Genomic DNA, 27,043 nt, shown 5'->3' with positions numbered 1-27,043 from the left:
TAGAAAACGCATCACATTTTGTTGCTCCTAATCTGTGGACATGAGATGTCCAACCACCATTTTCAACAACTAAGAGCAGCACTGTGTCGTAGATTTACCAGGAGATAACGTCAGGCCAGTCCAAGAAAGACCCTTCTGCGAATGGATATGTTGACTTCACATTAACAGCAGTAATTAGGCTAAAAAAAGGGGGAGAGGGGCAAAGACTTCCTGATTCGCACCCATGGATTAGGAACAGCAGAGGGCCTATAACACTTCCCTGGGGAATGCCAGATATCACTTTTGTTTTATTTGACAACTTTCCATCAATTACTAAGCACTGTAACCTTTCTGAGAGGAAATCATGAATCCAGTTACACAACTGAGATGACACTCCACATGCACACAGTCTGATAAGAAGTTGTTTGTGAGGAATCGTGTTAAAAGCCTTCTGGAAATCTAAAAATATGGAATCAATTTGAAATTTGCAATCAATAGCACTCATTACTTCATGAGAATAAAGAGTTAGTTGTGTTTCACAAGAAAAATATTTTCTGAATACATATTATCTATTTGTCAATAAATCATTTTCTTCACGGTAAATTGTAATGTTTGAACACAGTATATGTTCCAAAATTGTACTGCATATCAACATTTGTGATATGGATTCGCAATTCAGCACCTTACTCTGATTTCCATTCCTGAGTACTGGGATGACCTGTGCAACCATCCACTCTTCAGGGACTGATCTTTCATCAAGCAGGTGGTTGTTTGTATATGATTAAATATACACCTATTGTATCAGCATCCTCTGAAAGAAACCTAATTGGTTTATTGTCTGGACCAGATGACTTGTTTTTATTAAGTGATTTAAATTGTTTCACTGCACTGAGGATATCTACTTCTAAATTACTAATGTTGGCAGCTCTTCTTCATTCAAATTCTGCAATATTTACTCTGCATCCTCGGTGAAGGAATTTCAGAAAACCATGTTTAGTAATTCTGCTCTAGTAGTACAGTCATTAGTAACATCAGAATAATTGCACTGTGAAGGTATTGATTGTGTCTTGCTGCTGGTCTACTTTAAATATGATCAGAATCTCTGTGAATTTGCTGCCAGATTTTGAGACAGAGTTTAACTGTGGGAGCTATTGAAAGCATCTCGCATTTAAGACAGCAATAAATTTTGCGCAACCCCCCACCCCAAATTGCTTCTGCAACAGTATTCTGACCTGTTTTGTGTACTACGAATATGTTTAATCTCTTATTAATTTACTTGGTATAAATCTCTCAATTGCCATCAATATTATTTCTTTGAATTTAAGCCACATCTGGTCTCCGCTTACATAGTTAAATTGGAAGGCATGGAGAGTGTCTCTTAGGATGGCATCAAGAGAATTTTTATCTGCTTTTTTAAATAGGTGTATTTTGCATTAATTTCTGGTGGATTTGGATGTTACAGTACTCAGTCCTGCTACAACAACCTTGTGGTCACTATTCCCTACATACATCACGGTTCTCTGAATTTGCTCAGGAATATTTTTTGCTAAGAGTTCAAGTATTTTTTGCAATAATTTACACTTCAAGCGGTCTCCTAAACTAACTGTTCAAAATAATTTTCAGAGAAAGCATTTAGTACAATTTCAGATGAAGTTTTGTGTGTACCACTGACTATAAAGACATATTTACATTAAGGGGAGATTGAAGTCAGCACCAACTACAACTGTATGGGTGAGATACCGATTCAAAATGAGATTTAAGTTTCATTTTAACCTAATTTATTACAGCTGTCAAGTATAAACTCTATTCATACAAACTCACAGGAACTATCTACTTCTATTTCACTACAAGATAGACCTCTTCCAACAGCAAAGAAACACACTGTATTTAATCTGTCCTTCCTGATCACCAAATTTCACCTGAACTTATCTACAGTTTTAAGCACCTTCAGTACCTATAATAATTTGAGTTTCAGTGCTTCCTATTAGTGCTTGGAAGTCTGATTCTTTCCCAACACAGCTACAACAACTTACAACTGTAATGTCAAATGTTATTAAGTCCACCCTCATCCTGTGTTTGCTCTGTACCCTTTGGTACTGAAGCTCTGTTTGTACTTTCCTGGAACCCTCTAGCCTAAAAAATGTCAGCCCATTCCACATAGCCACTGCTATTGGTTTAGCAACCTCCTTTGTGTAATGGACCCCTCACCTACTAAGTGGAACCCGAATCCCCACATCTTATGGCGCAAGTCTATCTCGACTACAATAAGCTGTTTACCAGGCTGTTCATAATAGCTTACCCACACTCCCATTTTCTTATTCATTATTAGACCTACTCCTGGATTAGTCATATTTTACTTTGTATTTGTAACTCTGCACTCACCTGACCCGAAGTCACATAAATCCTACCATTGCACTTCACTAATACCCATTCATTCTAACTTCAACCTATCCACCTCAAGTTTTAATTTCTCTAACCCTATCAACACTTCTAACATTTCACCTTCAACCTGCAATCCTCCTGAGTAACCCTTTTGGAGATCCAAATGGGGGAATATCTTACCTCCAGAATATTTTACTTAAGAGGATGCCATCATCATTTAACCATACACAAGAGCTGCACGCAGTCATGAAATATCATAACTGTAGTTTCCCCTTGCTTTCAGTCATTCATAGTACCAGTACAACAAGGCCACATTAGCTAACATAACAAGGCCATATCAGTCAGTCATTCAGATTGTTGTTCCTGATACCACTGTAAAGGCTACTGCACCTCTTCAGGAACCACATGTTTGCCTGGCCACTTCACATATAACCCTCTGTTGTGGTTGCATGTATGGTACGGCCATCTGTATCATTACCTACCTCAGTAAGATCCATGGTTCATATGGGGAGCCACTGCTCATGCTGGAAGTGAGGCACAAGTGACTAGGCAAGGCCCTCCCTCGAAGAATGAGGCAAAGAACAAGTTGCTGATAGGATGTGGGAGGAGGGAAGGACCTGACTCACACACGAGGCCAAAACTGTAGATTATGTGGATTCATAGACAAATAGCAAAGTATACCACATTAAATTAAGCAACTAATTCAGTATCGAAGAAATGTTATACCATCTTGAAAGCAAGGGGCAGCTGATTAATAGTGGTGCTTATGTAAACAGCAAAAGATGTTGCATGTAAGAAGGAGCAGGTATGAAATAAGGATGGATAAAGGTGTTATGCCAGCTGGATGTGGGGTAGAACATCATTTTAGGAGGGTTGGGGAGGAAGTTCCTCATTTTAGGGTACAATCAGAAGCAGTTAAAGAATGTAGTCCAGTTTTCCTGAATGGTATTGTGTACTGAAGTGGGGCACTCCTTTGTATCTCAATAGCAGGTGTGTGGTGTATCTGTGGGTAAGGTACAGATTATGCTTTCGGATAAGAAGGGCAGCTAATGTCAATCTGTTAAGGTTTTGGCAATATTTTTGATATCCTGGGAAATGGGCAGTTTGTATGGCACAAAGTTTCAACACAGAAAAAGTAACATCTGTTGATGTAGTAGTACTGTCAGTAATTGAATGGTTTAATGTGGACAGCAGTTCTTACGGAACTACTGCTGAGCCGAGGAGAATAAAGAGAAACTAATAGGAACTGATATTGAATGATTTCCCTCTGTAGGAAAGAGGCTAATCATGTTTTAAGGGTAAATACTAAGAGAGCACAATCAAACTGAGTTGATGGAACTGTACTCAATTTTTTCTCTGTATATAACTTCTTAATATAGGATAATTTTTACAGTTATTCTGCAGCTCAAGCTTTCTTAAATATTCACCCTAAAATGGGCCTAATGCTAACAATGGATACCTCTGAGAGTAAACAAAATCAGCTCCAGCTCCAGAGGAAGCCGTTTGACAGTTAGCTGAATGCTAGGCTAATGCAGTCTGTCAAATCGCAATGCTCACTTAGTCTGTAGATTATGAATCTTCAGCTTGTTCTATTCCAGAAAGCAATTTATTTCAGAAGCTGTAAAGCTAGAATTTCTTATGCTGCCTATACAATACAGTTTTCTTGCCACTCTCTACCCTCAGCAAACACATGTTCCCAGGGAACAGCTTTTCATTATGTGGACAAGTCATACCAGCCACTTGAGAAATTTTTTGTGTGTATGCTAAAAGGAAACATGCTTACTATTAGTTTAGGCAGCCAGTGATATTGACATTGCTAACAGACATCACTCACAACAAAGTTTAAATTGTCAATTTTGTTAACGTTATTTAGTATCACACAGTCCCGATATTAACTTGACTTAAGCTGTACCCAAATCGGCACCTTCAGTTTGCACCCACACAAGGTGCTAGTGAATCTGTGATAGCAATGTACTGCTACTGGTAAGCAGCATTAAAGTCCTGTGTGGCTCACCTCGCTATGACTTGCTGCTTGACTACAGAACTATCGTCACACACCACAATAGTACCAGTGTAATGGCTATTCTTGTTTATTCTCTTTTGGTATCATGGACTTGGTTCATAATGATTTGGGCTTATATGTGGTGTTTAATTGTTTTGTCAATCTACTTTGGCACTCTGCTTGCTAGCTGGGCTGACTCTAGCTCTGTGATTCTGCAGGGATATGGGTGACAATGGAGACAGAGTCCTGCCCAACTCCATGGGCTCTCCTGGCACCCAGTCCTGGATGTGGGCTCAAGTGAAGCCTTCTAATCACTGGACCAGCCAGGCCTCCAACATTGTTATGCAGGAGGCAATGGACAAAGATATTGGCATCACTCTTTTGCCCTCCCGCACACTATCCGTCCCATTTAGTATTGCAGCATATCAACACCAATAGTGATCCAGAGACCAACCAACTGTTGGCATAGTAGAATACATTATTCCTGCAGAAACAATGCAGCAAACAGGTGATATGGATGTGATAAGAGACTCATCAGTGCACTATAAATTTTGCGGCCACATGGTAATAAACCACTTGCTGCAGTATCAAGCTATATACCTTGAGCCAAATGGCCATCAGTAAAATGGCCCTGCTTGCCCACCAATATCTCTGGCAAAGTGTTTTGTTCTTTCATGTTTATGACTCTTCACAATTTTCACTATTCAACTGATTTCTGATTTACAATGGAGTTCACTTCATGAATCCTGTTTCTTGCAAATCAAGTGCTACATCAGATTGCACTTCGGCTGTGTCAATCTCATTAATAGATTTTTGTGTTTTGATATCAGTGAATGATAACACATCATAGTATGAAGGCTTTCATGACCGGATGACATATCTTCTGGTAAACCTTCCGGGATGTAAGGTCGTGGTCCATGAAACTCTTCAGCTCCTAACGTTTCGTCCAGAGCTGCGCTGGACATCTTCAGAGGGGTGTTTCTCCTCCGGTGAGTCGGCAAGACTCACCGGAGGAGAAACACCCCTCTGAAGATGTCCAGCGCAGCTCTGGACGAAACGTTAGGAGCTGAAGAGTTTCATGGACCACGACCTTACATCCCGGAAGGTTTACCAGAAGATATGATAACACAGTTGGCAACTTCAAATTTGCTCATCATTGTAACGAGTGTTCATTAGTCATGGATCCAGAACTGACAGAACTCTGGTGGCCATAGTTCCACATACACAAAATGAATAGCAATGGTCCCAGCACACTTCTCAGGGGTGCACTGTAAGTTACTACTACATCTGTTGATGACTCTCCATCCAAGATAACACACTGTGTCCTCCTCACAACCACTTTCTACTTTCAGGGAATCTGTCAAGTCACAGGCAAAGAATCTGCAACATTGTCTGCAGTGCTGTATGGCAAGAAGTGTAATGGATCCAACACATAAATGTGTTTTACTTCTTTCATCTAGTAGCTAGTTATATGAACTTATGCAAATATTTTGCTAATTAGGAGAACCAAGTAGTTTTATATTTTCTGTAATGTGTTATTTTCTGACCAATTGTCACAGCCAGCAAGCTCATAAGTGAGCTGTAAGAAAAAAATTAAATCAAAATAGTAAGCAGTCCAGTAAACAGCAAGCAGCCTTTGCTGTAGACTTACAAGGTTTACCTCATCTGTGCAATTCTGCATATAAACAGTGCAACAAATCCTATGCTGAATCATTTATTAGGGATGTGACTGCTTAGCAGGTGACTGAGAAGTAGGATGAAAAACTACCAGATACTTCTCCACTGAAGTGTAGCAATTGGCTAAATCATTTGAAAATGCTTCTTCTGAAATAAAAGTTCTTGAGGACAAAATTGCAGTGTCTACCATGATTAGCAGTCAGCAAGTGAACAGAATTCACTTTCCCCTATCAGAGTCCAACATCACAGAGAATTATTATGACACACTGTAGGTTACGTCACAGATTAGCTACAAACAAGAGTGCCCATACGATAGATAGTTTGTAAGGCAGGGGGGCAATGTATTAAGTATTTATAATATACTGGAAGATGAATGGTGTCTTGTAAGTAACCATAAAAAACTTTCAGTTCTGACCCTGTTAAAAAAAAACTGTGTAATATCAACTTTTAAACCATTTTCTTTGGGACTTTAGAACATATGACCAAATCAATTTGGCAGACTCTATCATTCTATGTAAAGACGTGGATAAGTTGCATAAAAAGTATGAGCAATTATTTGAACCATAACTCAGCTGTAAACACATTTTCAGGCAAATATATAATTAAAACACTCAGCTTCATCTTGCTTCTGTTACACTCAGCCAGTTCTGTTCACACATGAGAGAGGCAGTTAATGCAGAACTAGATGCACTTCACTACATCCATTATCAGTACATAAGTGGTCAATGCCCTTGGTGATAGATATAGTCATAATGATGATATCTGAACTTCTGGTGATTTTGAGAGAGCCATTGCCATACAATTACAAACTGACCTGTACTAATTCAGCACCCAGAAGAATTACTACCAAAACTGGCCGGCAGCCAGTATTTTTCTACAATTAATCTTGTGTGCACATACTAAGAGTTCCCAGTAGATAAGTGAACATGTCAGGTCTTGTGCTCAATATGCTTTTTGCATTTACCATTGGAATTGCTTAACTTTACATACTGTTACTTAGAGCAGCACTACAAGCTATTTTCAACTGCAAATTAACTAGATGACATTATTGTAACAATAGTCGCAGGTGAGCATCACATGCAATGCCTTGAAATACCGTTTACCTGTTAACTGGAAAACAGTTTGCATTGTCAGCTCAACAATTGCAGTTTTCTTGAGCCCAGCATCGAGTACACATTGAGGTCACATCTTGAGCAAGAGCACACGACGTGGAAGTGGTCTCGTATCTCACTGACCAAGCTCTGTCCCATTACTTATATTACGTTATGAAGAGAGTAGATCAAGATAAAAAATAATGATTGAACATAACATGCATGTGGACTTTATTTTATTTAAGACTGATTGGTTCAAACCGCATCATAATCCAAGCTTTGGATTGGAAGATATTTAAATTTTAATTGAGTTTTTTGGGGTGTGAAATGGCCAGAAGGGACCATTGTCATATGGTGAGCAGCTGTGGGCCCAGTAAAATGCAAGTCACCCAGACAGAGGCTCAGAGCGAAGTGTCAGAAAGTTTCTGGGGTGTTGGTGGAGGGATACAATGTAGTTTTGGGACACATCCCCATTAGCAACATGCAGTTATGCTCTTCTCAAGTCCTAAGGCTAGGGAGTGCAAAAATAGTTTGTCTAGAAAAATATGTTTTCAAGTAGTAGAGTGACTGTAAAATTGTTTTATGCAACAGTACGAAAGACTTGACACTGAAAGAAACAGTGTAGGACAAGATATTATCCAAAGTGCAGACATGAGTAATGTAACTTGTCTGACATCACAGTCAACAGAAAAGTTAAAAATAGGGGTCACAGACCATTGCGCAGGTGGAACACATTGGGTGTTAGCTGAGGCTGGACTGGCTTGTGACAGTAGTTCTACCTACAGACTTTAATTTGTGTTTTTTAAGTATATTTTTGATTGTGGCTATACCTACAGACTTAAGACATTGGTAGTGTAAATGAACAAAGTTTATGCCATATCATATCTCAGCTTGCTAAAGCTTTAGTCAGGGTGTTGGTAGTGGAGTGAATGTTTAGCATTTGGCAGGAATGCTAGTGGGAGAGAAAGTGTCTCACCCAAGAGAAACTCCACTTGCTTCTGGAGCATGGTCGAGACTGTACTGGTTGGATTAGAGAGAGAGAGAGAGAGAGAGAGAGAGAGAGAGACAGCAGAATGACATTGCCTTGGGCAGAGCTTGTGTAGTACGTATTTCTGCCATTAAGCGTGTGTAGTGCAACTCACTGCCAGTTCAGTGCCGACTGTGTTGTTGACCTGGCTTGTTCTGATCATCTGATTGTTTTTGCTACCATTGTTTTGTTCTCGTTTCGTTTTTTATTATGACAAGTTTAAGTGGACACTGTGCAGCTGTGAAACTTTATGTTCTACTCGGTAAAAATGGTGCTGAAAATGTTTTAATGTTGAAAACTGATTACCAAGATGACACTATGGGAAAAACTCAAGTGCATGAGTGGTTTGCTCAATTTAACAAAGGTGACATGTCAATTGATCACAAACCTTATCCTGGACATCTATCAACTGCCTGAATTGACAAAAATATTGAAAAAATTCGAGAGCTTGTGCATGGTTCCGCTGCCCCGAGCACCTTAAATGCCTGATCTGGCTCCGTGTGACTTTCTTACTTCCACCCGTGAAAAGGGGCATGAAAGGACACCGATTTGACAACATTGAAGAAATCAAGAAAAAACGAGGTAGGAACTGTCAGTCATTTCTAAAGATAACTACAAAAAATGTTTTGAGCTGTGGAAGCACTGGTGGGACAAACGTATTAGTTGTAATGCAGAGTATTTTGAAGGGGATGAGACTGTTTTGTAAATAATTTGAGAACATATAGCTTGTACAAAATAATTCCAGTTTTCGTTTTGGTATCACCTAGTAATATAAGGCAATAATTACAGCTGTGCTGCAAATGCCAAACAGATTTGTGAACACCAATATGTAATACTAAGAGAATAAAGTAAAACCCATTGAAGTTGGAGAAACTTGTCCACAACATGTATGAGTTCTAAAAGAAGAAAAATTGTGTTTGCTCAAGGCAGAACCATAATTCCTTATTAAATAATACAAATAAGCTCCAATCTTTTTGGGAAAAGTAAACTATTACAATAAATTTACACCTAAGACAGCTCAAATTGTATATATCCTTTAACGGAGCTCCACAAAAAGGGCATGTTCTGATGCATGTCAGCAAACTTTCTGAAACTAAAAATGGTCTTGAATTTTCTTTTGCCAAGCATGTGCCTGACTTCAGCACTGATATGCTTCAAATATGCTTCAATACGGTATTGGTGCCACGTTGTCACACATTCATTTGTATTCATGTCAAAACCACTGACAGCAGTGCAGATGGACTGCTCTCAGATCAAAAAGGAGGTGTTAGCAGTAATCTATGGTATAAAATGGTTAAAATGGTATGACTCCTGTCTGGCATAAAATTCAATCCGTTAATAGACCATAAGCTACTGGCTACACTTTTCAGCCCTCATAACAAGCTCCTAGATAAAACTGTATAATGATTGCAGCAGTGACCACCACTTCTAAGCAACTATAGATGTGACAGTATTTGTCCCCCCCCCCCCCCCCCCCCCCGCACAATCTTCAGTAGTGCAAGACCCTTCATCACCTTATGTGTCTCCACAACCATCAGCAGTAACAGAGGCAAGAAGAAGCAGCACAACAGCCAGGAAATGGGCAACTCTACAGAATTTTTGATACCCAGCCTTAGATCCAGGACTAACTTAAATCAGAAACTTGCAGGTACACTTCCTACAATCTCTAATTACAATTTAGAGGTAAACAGTAACATCAGGACAAAGAGTTTAGGAAATGACAAACTTTGTATTTTTCACCACAATACAATGGGCCTACGAAACAAACTTGACCAGTTGTCTGTTTGCATTAATGATAATGATACAATAAATGACGCCCATATATTATGTTTTACTGAACATCATTTGAAGGAAAGGACTGAGATGACACAACTATAGAAGTACAATGTAGCAGCTTATTACACTACAAATTCAATGGCTAAGGGTGGAGTAATAATGTATGCTAAAAATAATATACTGTACAACTCTATACATGTAAGAAATTATTGTGTTGATAAACATTTTGAGGCCTGTTGCATTGAACACCATATTAATACTCTGCCTATTTATGTGGCTACTGTTTACAGAGATCCCTCAGGAAAGCTTAGTATATTTATCAAGCAAGTAGAATCACTTTTAACTTGCCTGTTCTCAAAAATCAAAGAAATTATCATGCTGGGTGACTTTAATGTAAATTTTCTTACTTGTAATAATTATAGAATAGATTTTGAGACTGTAATAAGCACTTTTAATCTGAGGGCAGTTGTTGACTTTCCCACAAGAGTGACAAAGTACTGCGCAAGTCCAATTGACAATATCTTTGTAGACAGCAACAGAATTGATAACACATGTGTAGCACAAATCTTAAATCGCCTTTCTGAGCATGACAGGTAGCTGTTAAAAATGTACAACGTAGGCCCTGCTAACAAGCATAGTTTTATTAACAGATCATTTAGACTAACCAACGGTTAGAATCCAGAAACCTTCAGCAGACATCTGCAGCAGTTAGAATGGGACACAGTATATAAGGCTAAAAATGTCAGTGATAAATTTAACGTATTCCTCAATGAATTTACTACCCTTTTTGAAGCTACCTTTCCTAAGAGGATTTCAAAAAGTACCAACCTGAGTGATTACAGGAAACAATGGCTCACAAAGGGAATCAAAACATCCTGTAAAACAAAGAGAATACTTTATGTTTCACTCACAAAGTCTAACAAACCTCAGGTTAGGGAGCACTACAAATTACATTGTAGCATCCTAATGAATGTAATTAAAAATCCAAGAGCATCTTTATCAAATATGAAATTGACAGCTCAAATAATAAAATACAAACTATTTGGAAAGAAGTCAAAGAGGAACAGGAAAAATTTCAGAAGATACAGACAGCATTGAAGTGTGTCATACAGGAAGCATGGTAAACAAAGATGGTATAGTTGTCGATATTTTCAACAATCATTCTCTGACAGTGGCAGATCAAAGTGGTTTAAAGGCTCTATGACTGAAGCCACGAACGTTCTTCAAAACGCAGTGCAGAACAAAATTAGTCGGATGCATATTCCTTACATTACAACCAATGAGACAGAGGACGCAATAAGCCAAAAGAAAAAGAAAAATTCCACTGTAGTGGATAATATATATATGAAAGCACCGCTGTAATTTTATTCTTGAAGTCCTCTGTCATATATTTAACGAGTCTATAAATCAAGGTACTATCTCCAATATATTCAAATATGCAATTGTAAAGCCACTGTTCAAAAATGTGACAAAGCTGAGTTTCCAACTACTGGCCAGTTTCATTGCTAACAAGTCTTTCTAAAATCCTACAGAAACATATGTTCAAGAGAATTGAGGATCATTAATAACTTAACATCCTTAATAAAAGTCAGTTTGGATTCCAAATGGGTATTTGAACTGAACATGCCATTTTCCCATTTGTCAACAAACTCCTCAAATCCATAAACAATAAAATGTCACCATTTGGAATCTTCTGTGATCTGTCAAAAACATTCAACTGTGTATATCACAAAATTCTACTTATGAGGGCTGAGTACTATGGCTTATATGGTAAAGTAGGGATGTGGCTCAAACCATATCTAGATGACAGAAGGTAGTACTGAATAATTCTGCAATGGCGCCTGCCTGTTGTTAATGGGGCACAGTGAAATGTGAAGTACCACAGGGCTCAGTGCTTGGTCCCTTACCTTTCCCAATCCTTTTCAATGATCTGCCATGGTGTATGACATAAAAAGCACACTTCACCCTATTTGCAGATGACAACCATTATGACAGAGAAAGTACCAAAATGCAGTCTATAGAACTCTGTGACCGCTATATTCAAAGCAGCTCTAGACTGGTTCACTTCAAATGATCTGTCCCTCAATGTTAACATGACTCAATTCATTCAGTTTCAAACAGCAAACAAAAACTTGGAAAATATTGAAATAAAATGTGGTGACAAATAAATACTGAGAGTTGAGTCTTCCAGATTCCTGGCATTACACGTTAACAACACTCTAAACTGGTCAATTCAAATCATCGACATATGTAAAAGAATGAATTTGGCAGCATTTGGCATTTGCTCCACTTCATCTGTTAGTGACTGGGAAACAATCAATGCTGTGTACTTTGGACATTCCCATTCACTTATGATATTTGGCTTCATTAGTGCACAGGAGAGGAGTAATCAAAATTAGCGGTAGAGTGCACTCTAGATACTCTTGCAGAAACTTATTCAAACAACTGGGTGTCCTCACCATGCCATGCTAATACATTTTCTCACTGATGTGCTTTGTGAAGAATAATCATACAACGTACAGGACAAACAGTGAATATCTTACCATGATACAAGAAGTAATCATGAACTTCACAAAGATATAAAAAACCTCAGCATGGTACAGAAAGGAGTACATTATCCAAGATAAAAGTATACAATAAACTTTCAGCTTATGTTAAATCAGTCATCGGGGATAAGACTAAATTCAAAAAACAGCTACAACTTTATCTTTTGAATAGCTCTTTCTGTTCTTTACAGGAATCTATAATAATTAATGAAATGTGTCTAATTTTAAGCACTCCTATAAGAAATGACAATGTGGCAATGTATATCAATTGTTGACAATGAATTTTATATGAATTAGAATGTAAGCATTATTTGTTGTATAACTAACATACTACTGTACTCCATGTTGTTATTTGGACACTTGCACCTCATATATATGTTTACGTTACATGTTTACATGTGGTTTAGATAGTAAGTCTCATTGCCATTTACAAATGGTTATTATTATAATAATCCGACACTTTCTACATCCTAGCAATACACTCGCATCAAGGATCCATGGAACTCGAAAATAAACAAACAGCATTAGTTTGCATATTGTTATTCTATTAATGTACTTACTTTCCCAAACATATCCAAACCTCAAAGTTTAAACTATTCCTTGATACATATGCATCCACATGCAAACCATGGCATCCATTGTACAGTCAGATCAGAATGAAACATCAATAACACACAAGTGCTGTCCTTGTGTATGTTCTCAATTCTTCATTAGGATTGCAGTCTGTACCCTCAATGATTCAAATTGTATCTACACACATAAAAAAAAATTGCATTGCCCCGGTTCCCAGAACTCCTGGAGATAGGCGTTGCCTGTGGATACTGTACCACAGACACAGTCCCAAAGATGTAAACAACGATGCATGAGCAGCGCCTATTAGATGGATGGGGTCCGACGGCTGATCAGTTCCAGTCATTCCACCAGGAAGGAAGTACGCGACTTGTGTTGTCTGTAGTTCAACCATGTCTAGACAGTCAATACCACAGTTCGATCGTGCCCACATTGTTACTTTGTGCCAGGAAGGGCTCTCAACAAGGGAACTGTCCAGGTGTCTCGGAGTGAACCAAAGCGATGTTCTTCGGACATGGAGGAGATACAGAGAGACAGGAACTGTCGATGACATGCCTCGCTCAGGCAGTCCAAGGGCTACTACTGCAATAGATGACCGCTACCAAAGGATTATGGCTCAGAGGAACCCTGACAGCAACATCACCATGTTGAATAATGCTTTTCATGCAGCCACAGGACATCGTGTTATGACTCAAACTGTGCGTAATAGGTTGCATGATGCACAACTTCACTCCCGACGTCCATGGTGAGGTCCATCTTTGCAACCACGACACCATGCAGCACGGTACACATGGGCCCAACAACATGCCGCATGGACCGCTCAGGATTGGAATCACGTTCTCTTCACCGATGAGCATCGCATATGCCTTCAATCAGACAATCGTTGGAGACATGTTTGGAGGCAACCCAGTCAGACTGAACGCCTTAGAGACACTGTACAGCGAGTGGAGCAAGGTGGAGGTTCCTTCCTGTTTTGGGGTGGCATTATGTGGGGATCACGTATGCCACTAGTGGTCATGGAAGGCGGTGTAATGGCTGTACGATACATGAATGCCATCCTCTGACCAATATTGCAACCATATTGGCAGCATATTGGTGAGGCATTCGTCTTCATAGACGATAATTCGCGCCCCCATCGTGCACATCTTGTGAACGTCTTTCTTCAGGCTAATGACATCACTTGACTAGAGTGGTCAAGCATGTTCTCCAGACATGAATCCTATCGAACATGCCTGGGATAGATTGAAAAGGGCTGTTTATGGACGACGTGACCCAAAAACCAATCTGAGGGACCTACGCCGAATTGCCATTGAGGAGTGGGACAATCTGGATCAACAGTGCCTTGATGAACTTGTGGATAGTATGCCATGACAAATACAGGCATGCATCAAAGCAAGAGAACATGTCGCTGGGTATTAGAGATACCAGTGTGTACAGCAATCTGGACCACCACCTCTAAAGGTCTCAATGTACGGTGATACAACATGCAATGTATGGTTTTCATGAGCAATAGAAAGGGCAGAAATGATGTTTATGTTGATCTCTATTCCAATTTTCTGTACAGGTTCCAGAACTCTGGGAACCGAGGTGATGCAAAACTTTTTTTGATGTGTGTACTTATCAAAATCTTTCTCCATAGTTCCCATATATCAAGAAAACAATGGACACTATCACTGAAAGGTCTTGTTTTTATTTTAATTTGGCACAGCAAGAAGAAAACAAATATTTTTCATATGGATGGCATAACAAGAAACTGCTTTTCCATGTATATGATCTAGCTGGATCGTATACGCACTTTTGTCCAGTCTCTGTAACACTGAACTTACGAGAAACGAAGTTAAAAAAATTTGCTGCCTCTCCTGCACACTCTGGTCTCTATAAGTTATCTGAAATAGTAATAATTCTTCATAATGCAACTCTTGATTTCTTCGAGCCATTTTGCAGTATTGTCAAATAAACATGAATCTTTACGATAGCTGATGTCTTTACAAATCTTTGAAATGATGAGTTGCAACAGCTGCTACCCAAAACACAATTTGCAGCACTGTTCAAGCAGGAAAATTATGACATAAAACATGCCATAATGCATTACACCTGTGGCTACAAAAACATATTCCCTAAATAATAACTCAATGAAAAGTAATGTTTATGTGATTTATTAATGCTTCCAGAAAAGGGGAGGGGGAGACAGGTATGGTGTGTTTGGGCTTCTGTACATATACTGCAGTGGTAGTAAAAGTATTTCACATGAGTCTAATGGTATCAACATTACTAGATGAGAAAAATGTACAGTTGTTCCAATGTAAAATCATTACTCAGTTTCAATTTGTTGATACTAACTCCTTAACCTACAGTTAATGTTTTCACAAATTCACCCTCTCAAATCACAAGTAGACAGTGACTTCCCCGGTTTTCGAAATAAAATTTCTTACACAGTAGCTCCTCTGCAGTTGATTTAAATGTACTTGCTCTAGAAACTCTAAAAAGTTTTCTTGGCTTCTCTGCTGCATCTTTCATTATTTGAGAGACATGTATCTGTGCTGAAGTTATAATTTCTGCTTCTTTCTATCTTTTCTTCATTTCTGATAGGAATTTTTTGGATTGAGGAAACTTTATCCTAGTTACCTTAGCTTAGCCTGATCTACATTTGCATGTTTCATAACCAAGTCATGTGTTATGTGCATTAAATAGCAGTTGCTCATTTGCAAGAGCAAATGCTGACTTAGCCATCATCATCCTTTTGTTTTACATAAAGTGTATGTTTCATCCTTTTTTGGTAGGTTACACAGTTCTGATCTTAATAGAGAGCAGTATTAATGGTTGCATGTTGGGAACAGCACATACGGAATGTATCTCCTTACTCAAAGACTGACTCAGGACACTGCATTCTCCCCCCCCCCCCAAATTGTGTTACACACAGTTGTTAACTTCACAAAAAGAGGAAAAAAGATTAAGTCCTTTTCTTTGAAAAGTGCCAGCACATTAGCTACAGAAAGAAATGTGCGATGTGTATATCATGACTTTATTTAACTTTAATAAGAGTGTCATATGTTGCTCATTTCTACATCTACACCCTGAACCACTATGAAGTGCACAGCAGAGAGTATATCCCACTGTATCAGTTATTAGGACTTTTTCTCATTCCACTCATGTATCGAGTGTGGGAAATGTGATTGTTTAAAAGCCTCTACGTGTGCTATAATAAATCTTATATTATCCTCACTAATGCTATGGAAGTGATATATATGGGGTTGTAGTATACTCCAAGAGTCACCATTTAAAGCCAGTTGTCAAAACTTGGTCAGTAGACTTTCTCGGGACAGCTTGAACTTCCCCAGTAGTGTACAAATAAAGCAAAGTCTGCTACCTGCTTTACCCAATACTGAGCCCATGTGACGGGTCCACCTCATGTCCCTACTAAGTGTTACATCCAAGTACTTGGGTTTACAGATTCCACCTGTGACTCACTAATATTACATCCATGGGATACTTTGTTTTTTCATTTTGTGAGGTGCACAATTTCACATTTTTGAACATTTAATGCAACCTGAAATCTTATCAAGGTCGGACTGAATCTTTGTACAGATTTGTTCAAACTGTACTTCGTTGTAGATAAATGCATCATCTGCAGAAGGTCTTGATGTTACTATTAATATTACATTGATATACACTACACTAACATTACATTAATGTAAGACTTAGCGTCCTCCCTACCAAGGAATCCTCATCCAGTCACATATTTCCTCTGATACCTCATATGATCATACTTTTGACAATAGGCATATGTGGGGTACAGAGGAAAATGCTTTACGGAAATCAAGAAATACTGCATCTTCTTTACTGCCTTGATACATGGCTTTCAGAATGTCACGTGAGAAAAGTGCGAGTTGGGTTTCACATAATCTATGTTTTCAAAATCTATTTCAGTTGGCATGGAGGAGGTCGTTCTGTTCGAGATACCTCATTATGTTTGAGCTCAGAATATGTTCTAAGATTCTACAACGAATGGATGACAAGGATATCAGGCAGTAATTTCGTGGATCACTTTTGCTACCCACCTAGTAAACAGGTGTGACTTGTGCTTTCTTCCAACTACTGGGCACTTCCCCCCCCCCCCCCTTTCGAAGAGTCTATGATGGATTATAGTTAACAGAGGGACTAACTCAGCTGCAAATTGAATATATAATCTGCAAGGAATTCCATTGGGCTCAGAGGCTCTGTCCAATTTTAACAATTTCACTTGTTTCTCAATGTCACTGACACTAACATCTATTTGACTCATCTGGAAAGACTGCATTCAGTTGGCAAGGTGCCTCACCGCCGTGTGCATCAAGCATATCACTGGTGTCCTACAATACACAAAACTGTTCTTGATGTGGAGACCAATTAAGGCAATACTCCTGGGTTTTCCTTTGTGAACGAACATCTGAATAGAGTGTTAAGCATTTCTGCTTTTGCTTTGCTACTCTCAACTTGAGTCCCAGTTTCAACCATGAGTGACAGAACACCACTTTTTGTGCCACTAACAGCCTTCATAAGTGAAAGTTAGTGTCCTGTCCCGTGTTGGGTTTTGTGAAAGATCATTTGACAGTATTCTGCTGCAGTAGTCACTGAAGAGTTCACACAATGCTCTCTTGACTGCCAAATGCATTTCATTTAGCATCTCTGTACCTATAGATCTATGGCTTCACACACTGCTCTCGACTGCCAAAGGCATTCCTCTCTGTACCTATAGCCCTATGGTAATGATGTGGACTGTGTCATTTTACATTCACAATCCACATTAATTTGTACATTTGGTCACATTCTGAACATCATCTAAGGGATTTTTTTTGAGAGTTAGTAATTCCTACCCACTATCTTTTATATGTTACACTAATAGAAATTATTCTATGAAATAGGAGTTGTTGTCGAGGAGAAACTCGCTCAGTTTGCTATCAAATTTTACTTTGCTGTCTGTTAAACATTTTATATCACCGGGTAAATGATCAAAAATGTTTTCTGCAGCACTGCACCCATTTCTGTGCTACAAACAACCGTAATGTGGAGTATTGAACATTGTTTTCCCTTCTGGAACTGTAACGGATTATTTACAACAAACTCCATGAGGAAATAAATATATTGTGAAGCAATAGTCAGAATGCCCCACTCCTTGTACAGATGTCTACAAGATGACCGTGGGTGAGCACCACATATTATTCTTACATCATGTTTTTTGCACAATGAAGATTTACTTTCTTACAGATAAGTTACCCCAGAATGTTACTCCATATGACATTACTGAGTGTAAATATGCAAAATATGTCAACTCGCCGATTTCTCTCTCCCCAAGATTTGCAATGATTCTAAGCACAAACGTGGCTCGACTACTCTGTTTTAGCAGTTCGAAAACATTTTTTCTCCAAATTAAATTCTCATCAATATGGACCCCTAAGCATTTTAAAGTTTCCGCCCTATTTATTAGTTTCTCACCATGTGTTACACTTCTCATTGTAGTAGCTCTAGATATGCGGAACTGAACATGTCGTGTCTGTAAAATTCAGGGCGAGACCACCTATAGAAAACCAATCAATGATACTTTTCACAACTTTATTTACCACTTCTTCTGTTTTGTGTTTGTACACTTGGACTGATTACAATATTCGTGTCACCTGAAAAAAGAACTAATTCTGCTTGTTGTATATTAGACGGAAGAATTTTTACATATATGAGGAACAGCAGTAACCTAATATTGAACCTTGGGGAATTCCACGTGATTTCTCCCCAGTCAGAATTATGTTCATAGATTATTTTGCTTGAATTACTAAATACAATTTTCTGCATTCTTCTGGTTATGTATAGCATTATCCATTGGTTGGCTATAGCATCAGTCTCATGAAGCATCAACTTGTCTAGGTAAATACTTTGATTCATGGAGTCAAATGCCTTAGATAGGGCACAGAAAATACCAACCAGTGCTATTTAATTATATAATGCTTGTAAAATCTGGTGAGTGAATGTGTAAATGACATACTATGTAGAGCAACCCTTCTGAAACCCAAACTGTGATTTGCTATACTTAATACTATTTACTATAATTAATGAGGTTAGATACTATAGTCTGGAGCATAGTCCCCCTTATAAAATTCCTCCATGATCCCCTTAGCACTGAATAGGGGATCACGGAGGAATTTTATAAGGGGGACTATGCTCCAGAATGAACGCTGAAAGGCATAATCAGTCTTAAATGATGATGATGATGAGATACTATTCAAGAACACATCATCTTCTCCAAAAATTTGGGGAATCATGTCAGCAGTGAAGCAGGTTGCTATGCTTTGTTTTATACCTATTACGCAGTAGTCTCTGTTTCTTTAAAAGCTTCTTTACAGTGACTGTGTAACATGGAGGATCTCTCCCATGATAAACTGTGCTATTAATTTCAGTTCCACTTAAGTTTTATCACAAAGTTCAGATGCCCTGTTTCAGTTTTGTATTACCTGGCCTAAAACAGGTTCACACACAAGAATAGAACAAACTCTTCTCTGTTTCAATAGTGAGAATCTCTATGCAATAATGCCACTACTTCGTTTCTTAAATTAGCTGAAAGTGTATCATACTCAAGCGAATCAAAAATCAACACTGCTTTTACTGAGTTCCTATTATCAAACTAAAAAAAGATGATAGTTGGCACTATGGTCTCTATAGCGATCTCAATTTGTGCATGCAAAATATTGACGACTTAATTCTGAACACCAAAATTGACAATGGTTCTTTTTCTCTATTTTTATTTGATATTTTGTGGCGGAGAAACTATTAAGTTCTTTCGGAAATAAAATTTACACACAGAACACACACATCTTAAAATGAGTACAGGAAACTTATCAAATTACAAAATAATTCGCTAACACCTGACGTGAGTGTTTATGACTTTAAGCTTTACACATGTAAGTTAAGTTTCGCATCATCATAAGCACTGCCATGTAATAAGGCAAATTAGTAAATCTAAATATACGGTATAAGACATTTCTTTAAATTTCTGTTCTTACTTCGAATATCCTGTGTCTACGGTCTTATGCTCCCCGCGCATTTCTCTTCCTCTTACAACGAACTTCTTCGCCTATATGTACATTTCAGAATTGTAGACTCAAAATACGCCACAACAGAAAGCTGTCAACACAGGATAACGGTATATTTGTAAGGTGTTTCAGCCGACTGCCACGTTTTAGGCATCGCTTGAATTCCCAATATGGGAATTAGCAATAGGTCATTCATTCATATTTTATTAGTATCAATAATTATCTTTTCTCTAAGTTTTTTAAGTGACTGCTCGTATTCCCCCACAGGAATATTCAACACTCCAACTCTTCATTTTTAGATGCTTGCAAAGATTGACCCATTCTATAAAGTGACCAAGTAGCATACTGCGAATCTCAGCCCGCTATGTCATCATTCGCAGTTCTCTGTAACTCAAAACAAAAAGCAAAAAATATTTATTCAAGTGGTATTCCTGTCCTACTATATGGCGGATTTAGCACAATACTCCACCTTGACTAGCCTCTCAGTACCTGACGGCTGACGCTTCCATTGTTTTGGCAACATTGCGCTTCGGCAATCTGCCGCGCGTAGCGCTTGAATCAAACTCGGTTATACTTGTTTTATCTTTGAATTAACAAGTAGTGGTGATAAATAAGTATTAAAAAACTAAGTGATTAAACATTCTATTCGTACCTGCAGAAAGGAAAAACACGCAATATGTCTGTCATTGGAAAGGTATCAATAGAAAAGTCTTCCGTAGCCTATAAGCTTTGCTGATTCGGAAGGAAAGTGATTTATTTTTACATTCACGGCAGTTTTAGAGCAATAAATTAGGTGCCTACAATGATAGGTGCGAAGTATCATCTAGTAAACATGAGCTATAACGAATTATATAAAGTGCTTGATTTCGGCCTGGGTTCCGTAATCACCGCCATTACGAACTGATCTGGATCTTAATGAGTTTTTATACAGTTCTTCACTCGGTTTCCACAAACAAATCACAGTAAATGAGCGGAAATTTGAATCTCCATAAGGAAATTTGACAAGCCGAGTTGGATGATTTGAGTCTTGTTCAATCGCCTAATAACATTAAACAAGCCCTCAGTCATTCAAAAGTAAAACTACCACCTTGAAACGTAAAGCGCAACTGATTTAAAATGCAGTTTAAAACCATCACATTTAACAAATAGCTAATTTTATCGTGACGAAAAAGCAGAATCTGTACCACACACCCAACTAATCAGTGTAAATTAGCCAAAAATAAATGTTCACTGCCTAGATGAACTGTAAGATAGTAACTCCTTTTACTGGTGTGGGCGCTAGGACTTAAATAGCATATAAATGTGTATTTCACATAATCCATTAACGTGATGCTTGACATCTTTTTTTCAGCCCGTTTTATATTCGTACTGGAGGAGCTCTTGTTCCTGGAGAGTTCGAATAGGTAAGTAAATAATTTCTCTCCCCCCCCCCCCCCCCCCCCTCCCTCGAATATTCGATATTTACATGGAATTGTTTTATTTATTTACCACTGGATCGACATAACACTATGTTCTAGAACGATAATCTTTGTGTATGACTACAGCTACTGCATGCTATTACTTTATATAAACCTAGTCCCTAAATGAAATATATCTAATTTGTAGCATAAGTCAGTTTAAAACGTCAGAGAATCACAAGGGCATAGCTCTTCCCATAGGACCATGCTTTGTAAAACACTGGAGACCCTAAAACAATCTTTGTGTGAAACGCAAGTTATATTTTTTCATGTTCTTATATTAATTAATTTTGTTTGCATTTTTATCTGCTGCACTGCATTTTAGCTTCAGCCACTTGCAGTAACTCATTAGGATGTTTGAAGAAGATACTAGGCTACATCTGTGAATGCAAATATAATATAGTTTTTGAAGTTCCAGTACATTTTATGGTTATTCAATATGCATGGACTTTGGCGTAGATAATGATTTTTTATTTTTAAATCTTAAATTTGTTGCAGATTACTTAATGATGTGAACGTTAAATTATTGAAAAATAATTTTCATCCTGAGTTTTAATACTAATTGTATGTAGGTTCAACAGAATTTTTGTTTTCTGTGAAGACAAATAACTTTCCTGATGAAGATGATGCCACTTTGCTCAATGTCTGCCTAAGTTTGGCTTTTAATGGTAGTAGAAAGGGCTGTGAAATTTGTAAGTTGGGTATCGGCTACCCTCATACTAACATGCAATGCAGTTTCCCCCCCCCCCCCCACAATGCTATCCTACATGGTTATGTTGATAACCTTTTAAACTTGGTTTTAGTGTTTTAGCTGATAATATTAGTATGTATGTGTTCACTTGTAATGATATCAGCAGCCATTTTGGGAACCAAGTGTTAACATGACTATGGGTTTGACACCACAGAGAAATCCAACAGCTTTGTTTCTACACTGTTAGTAATGTTTAAGATTAGTTTGTGTTGTTGTGACCTGTATTACCACTACATAGTTCAAATTTGATTGGTCTGTGCATGACAGTGTGTGGTACCAATATGTTACAAATAGCCATGTGCGAAAATGTGGTTTTTCTGAGGGTTCATATCTTGGTTTCAGTTAATCACAGCGATGAGGGGTCAAGTGTTTCGGATAGTTCATGGCCTAGTGACCATTTTTATACCTATCAGAAAAATGAGCATACTGTAGCTATCCGACAGTACAGGATCAAAATTTAAAAATTACACACTTCCTCCAGGCAAACTTAGCAAATGGGTTGGCTATTTTGCATTGGGTGGACCTTAGACAGCGTCTTTAAGTACGTTTTGTTAATGGGTGATTCCTGAGAAAATTCCAAAAAATCATGATTTTTGGACACTGAAAGTACCAGTTGTGGATATGGCCATTTTTATGATTTCTGTTCATGGCAGATCATCAAAATTTTTGCCGTATCTTCTTAAGGTGAGATTCTCAGTGAACTTGAAACTTCTTTCGATATCATCATCGTTGACTGAGATCCCAAGGTTCAAAGTTACCACACTTACGCATGCAATATCAAGTATGAGCTGTAAATTTAGTTTTATTATATCTTGCATATTATGATACAAAAACAAACTTGATGTACAGATTGTGAATGTAATATAATTTGTACTTCATCACTGCAGCATTAAATCTGAAAGAAATACCATATGATATTAAACCAGTAAGTCTGATAAAAGCTGGAGGTGAACAACATTGCAATGAATATCGTGAAATAAACCCAATGGAGCAAGTTCCAGCCCTCCATATTGATGGACACACTTTGGTTGAATCTGTAAGTTAACACTTTATGTTTATTTTGTTTGTGAAGCATCTAATACCAATCATTTTATTTATAACAGACTATTTATATGATTAAAATGTTTAAAGGCCATTCTGTATCAAAAAATATAATGACTATATAATGTAAATGGGTAGATAAAAAAATCTGTCCACCAAGCAGTGGAAGGAGAACACAAACACACAGAAAGGTTTAACTTTTACAAGCTTTCAGAGCTAGTGGTTCTGACTTCTGGCAGAAGAGTTGAAGGAGAAGGAAGGGGGTTGAAGAAAAGGGACTGGATAGGTTTAAGGAAAGGGGGTACAATTCAGAAAACTCCCCAGAGCCCCGGGTCAGGGGAGACGTACCGATGGGATGAGAAGGAAAGACTGATTGTTGGGGACTGCACCAGGTGAGATTTGAAAACTCGAGAGGTTAAAGGTGCAAGACAGGATAATATGCAAAGCAGAGATTATTAATAAAACATACTGCATGAGTTAATAAGCAGGTCCGAAAGTGAAAGATGTAGAAAACAAAAATAAAGTGAAGAAAGGAGTAGTTACTGTGAAGAAATGCTGAAAAGGAAGGAATTTAATGTAAATTAAGGCCAGGTGAGTGGCAAGAACTGAGGACATGTTGTAGCACTAATTCCCACCTGCGGAGTTCTGAGAAACTAGTGTCTGGGGGAAGAATCCAGATGGCACATGTGGTGATAAAAGCACCAAAGGCCAACTACACTTCCATCCTCATTAAACCTACTAACAAACAACAGTACTTACATTTTGACAGCTGCCATCCTTTCCATGTCAAACGTTCCCTCCCATACAGTCTTAGCATTTGGGGCAAACATATTTGTACAGATGCAGACTCCTTACAGCGATACACCAACACTCTCACATCAGCCTTCACTGGATGTAATTATCCCAACAGGCTAGTTCAAAACCAGGTTTCCTGCACCATCACAACTGATCCTGAAACTAATGATCCCTCCTAAAATCAAGAGCACACCACTTGTCACCCAGTATTATCCTGGTATTGAATGTATTAATCAGCTACTTCGACAAGGTCGTGGCTTCCTAAAACCATGCCCTCAGGTGAGAGCCATTCTGTCTGAGATTTTGCCCACCACACCTAGAATAACTTTTTGTCGTCGTCCTAATCTCTGCAATATACTTGTCAAATTCTATGCCTCTTGTGCACCCATCTCCCTACCCTATGGCTCCTGCCCCTTTGACCATCCATGATGCAAGACTTGCCCTATGAACCTATACTAGCCCTATAACTGACAAAACATATACTGTCAAAGGGAGAGCCACCTGTGAAATGGTTGTCATATACCAGCTGTAATGTAAACACCATTCGACCTTTTACATCGGCATGACTACCGCCCAGTTATCAGCAAGGATGAATGGGCATAGGCAGAGGGTGTGCACCCGCAACACACAATATTGTGTTTCAGAGCGTGCTCTACAACATGACAGTCATGACCTCGGTGCCTGTTTCACAACACGTGCCATCTGGATTCTTCCTCCGGCCATTAGTTTCTCAGAACTCCGCAGGTGGGAATTAGAGCTACAACATGTCCTTGGTTCTCGCCACCCACCTGGCTTTAATTTACATTAGTTCCTTCCATGTTAGCGTTTCTTCACAGTAACTACTCCTTTCTTCGCTTCACATTTTTCTACATCTTTCATTTTCTGACCTGCCTATTTTTCACCACCCCCTCCCACTTCTGTTACGTATAATGCACTTAGTTTTTCCATTCTTATTAACTTGTGCACAGTGTTTTAATACTAATATCTGTCTTGCATATTAACCCTGTATTCCACCTTTAAGCTCTAAGGTTTTCAAATACTGTCCAGTGCAGTCCCCAACAATCAGTCTTTCCTTCTCATCCCGTCTGATAAGTCTCCCCTAACCCAGGGTTGTGGGTGAGTTATCTGAGCTGTACTCCTTTCTCTAAACTTCTCCAGTCATTTTCCTTCACCCCTCTTCTTTCCTCTTCAACTCTTCTGCCAGTTGCCAGAAGAAGGAACCACTGGCTCCAAAAGCTTGTAGAAGTTAAACTTGTGTGTGTGTTTTCTCCTGCTGCCACTTGATGAGTACATTTTTTATCTATCCATTATTGTCAATAATTGATTATTTTTATGGTTAAAAATATAGCGAGTATTTTTTAACCATAGCAAACACTACTTTTTGTCAGTGAAATTTTCAGTTGAACATTTTAACTCAAAAGTTCAGTGATGAAAAATAACAAAGAAGACCCATGTGTTTATATAAAAACAACACATTGCTGTGGGTGTACATCAAATGGATGCTGCCATATGTAGGGTCATAGGCTTAAAACCAGTTGGAGCTAAAGTAATTTTTGTGTGTAAAATATTTGTGACCTTCTGGTGTCATTTTGTTTGTCGAAGCAGGCAATTGAGTGTAGCTCATTGCCTTATCCTTCAAAGTGTGCAGCCTTTGTGGCACCTATCAGTCCTGTTGTGTTGTATTGTTCCTCCAACCATTGTGAACTTAATTCTGCTTAAGGGATCCTAATGATCTATGCTCAACAAAATAATAGCACTCATTGTGACTATTGGCTATCAAGCATTGAATGAAACCCAGAAGATAAGTCCTAATTAGGAAATTTCATGCAAGGTTAATCATAGTAAATACATTCAGCTTGCAAAACAATGTTCTTCTAATGAAAAAAGAAGAGAATACCGTTAAACAGGGTGCCGCCTCCTTCACTCATCGAATTACAAAGTAAATAATGGGACTCGGATATTGTCTAAATCATTATCAGTGCACTCCCTTAGCCCAGTTAGAAATCAAATCACTACACCATACCTGGAAAGCAATGGAATGCAGTCAGTTAAGCAGATATCCCTTCACATGCAACTCCCAAAAATCCTATATTTTGTTATGGATTTCTAAATGTTCAAGGGGTGTAGTTCATAAGGTGTCTGAAGAGTTTCTGGAAGTTTGTTAAGATAAAGATTTGTCTAAAGTTCAGAATATTGCAGTAGACAGTAAAGGAGTCAAAGAATATAATAACCTTCATTAAGTAACATGCATAGAAATAGTTGTGTAGTAATACTGCTTTTGCGTAAGCATGTTATTAAAAATTTTAATGTTCAACAACTCTTTTAAGATTATTGTCAATACACGAGGTCGGGGAAACATACATTTGCAGATATTTTCATTCCTACCAAAACAGTGCTATCAAAGAATTTCAGGAAGCAAGATAAGTAACAGATGCTAGCTAAAGTATTTGCCCATCAACACTCATTGACACAAAACTGAATACATTACTATAAATAATTTTGGCATTTTAAACGTGAAATTTCAGATGGTATTGTTGATTTGTTTTCTACACTGACAAAACATCCTTCCATCATCATACGTACATAGTGGGTCTATCAGCAACTACTGAGGAGGAAGTATGCAATGTTGAAAGGCAATCAAAGAACAAAAACTCAGCAGGTTTAGATGAAATCCCAATGTGTGTGCTGAAAAAATGCATAAATGGTATCAAAGCTCCACTAATAGAAATCATAAATGAATCCTTCAAAACTGGTTCCTTCCCAAACTATCTGAAGCATGCCAAAATTTTACAAGTTCACAAGAAAGGTGACATAGAAAATGTTGAGAACTACAGACCAATAGCCCTGTTGTCATGCTTTTCCAAAGTGATAGAAACAGTAATGAAAAACGG

At 38.2% G+C, this 27,043-nt stretch overlaps 2 protein-coding genes across 5 annotated transcripts in view; one reads left to right on the top strand and one right to left on the bottom strand.

Annotated features, from left to right (window-relative positions):
* Positions 1-20,636, bottom strand: part of LOC126480699 (protein O-mannosyl-transferase 2) — a 195,894-nt gene extending 175,258 nt beyond the window's left edge. Inside the window, exons 1-2 of one of the 4 annotated variants that reach the window (XM_050103942.1) lie at positions 20,079-20,524; positions 10,763-10,809 (exon numbers count right to left, since the gene is read on the bottom strand). Coding sequence is in view for 2 of the 4 variants with exons in the window: in XM_050103939.1 (XP_049959896.1) it covers positions 20,079-20,119 (41 nt within the window). In the remaining 2 variants the exon portion in view is untranslated. Of the gene's footprint in view, positions 1-10,762; positions 10,810-20,078; positions 20,525-20,577 lie in introns of those variants that run through there. The other 3 variants (XM_050103940.1, XM_050103941.1, XM_050103939.1) reach the window with 3 other exon arrangements.
* Positions 20,637-20,645: 9 nt separating this feature from the next.
* LOC126480700 (probable maleylacetoacetate isomerase 2) overlaps positions 20,646-27,043 on the top strand; it is a 51,758-nt gene continuing 45,360 nt past the window's right edge. The window contains exons 1-3 of the mRNA XM_050103944.1: positions 20,646-20,802; positions 21,460-21,511; positions 23,204-23,352. Coding sequence (XP_049959901.1) covers positions 20,785-20,802; positions 21,460-21,511; positions 23,204-23,352 — 219 coding nt within the window. The 5' untranslated portion in view covers positions 20,646-20,784. The remainder of the gene's footprint in view (positions 20,803-21,459; positions 21,512-23,203; positions 23,353-27,043) is intronic.

This window comes from Schistocerca serialis, chromosome 5 (genome assembly GCF_023864345.2).
Source record: "Schistocerca serialis cubense isolate TAMUIC-IGC-003099 chromosome 5, iqSchSeri2.2, whole genome shotgun sequence".
NCBI classification, from domain to species: Eukaryota; Metazoa; Arthropoda; class Insecta; order Orthoptera; family Acrididae; genus Schistocerca; species Schistocerca serialis.
The sequence above is the reverse complement of the archived record's forward strand: the minus strand, read 5'-3'. Positions and strand labels throughout refer to the sequence as shown.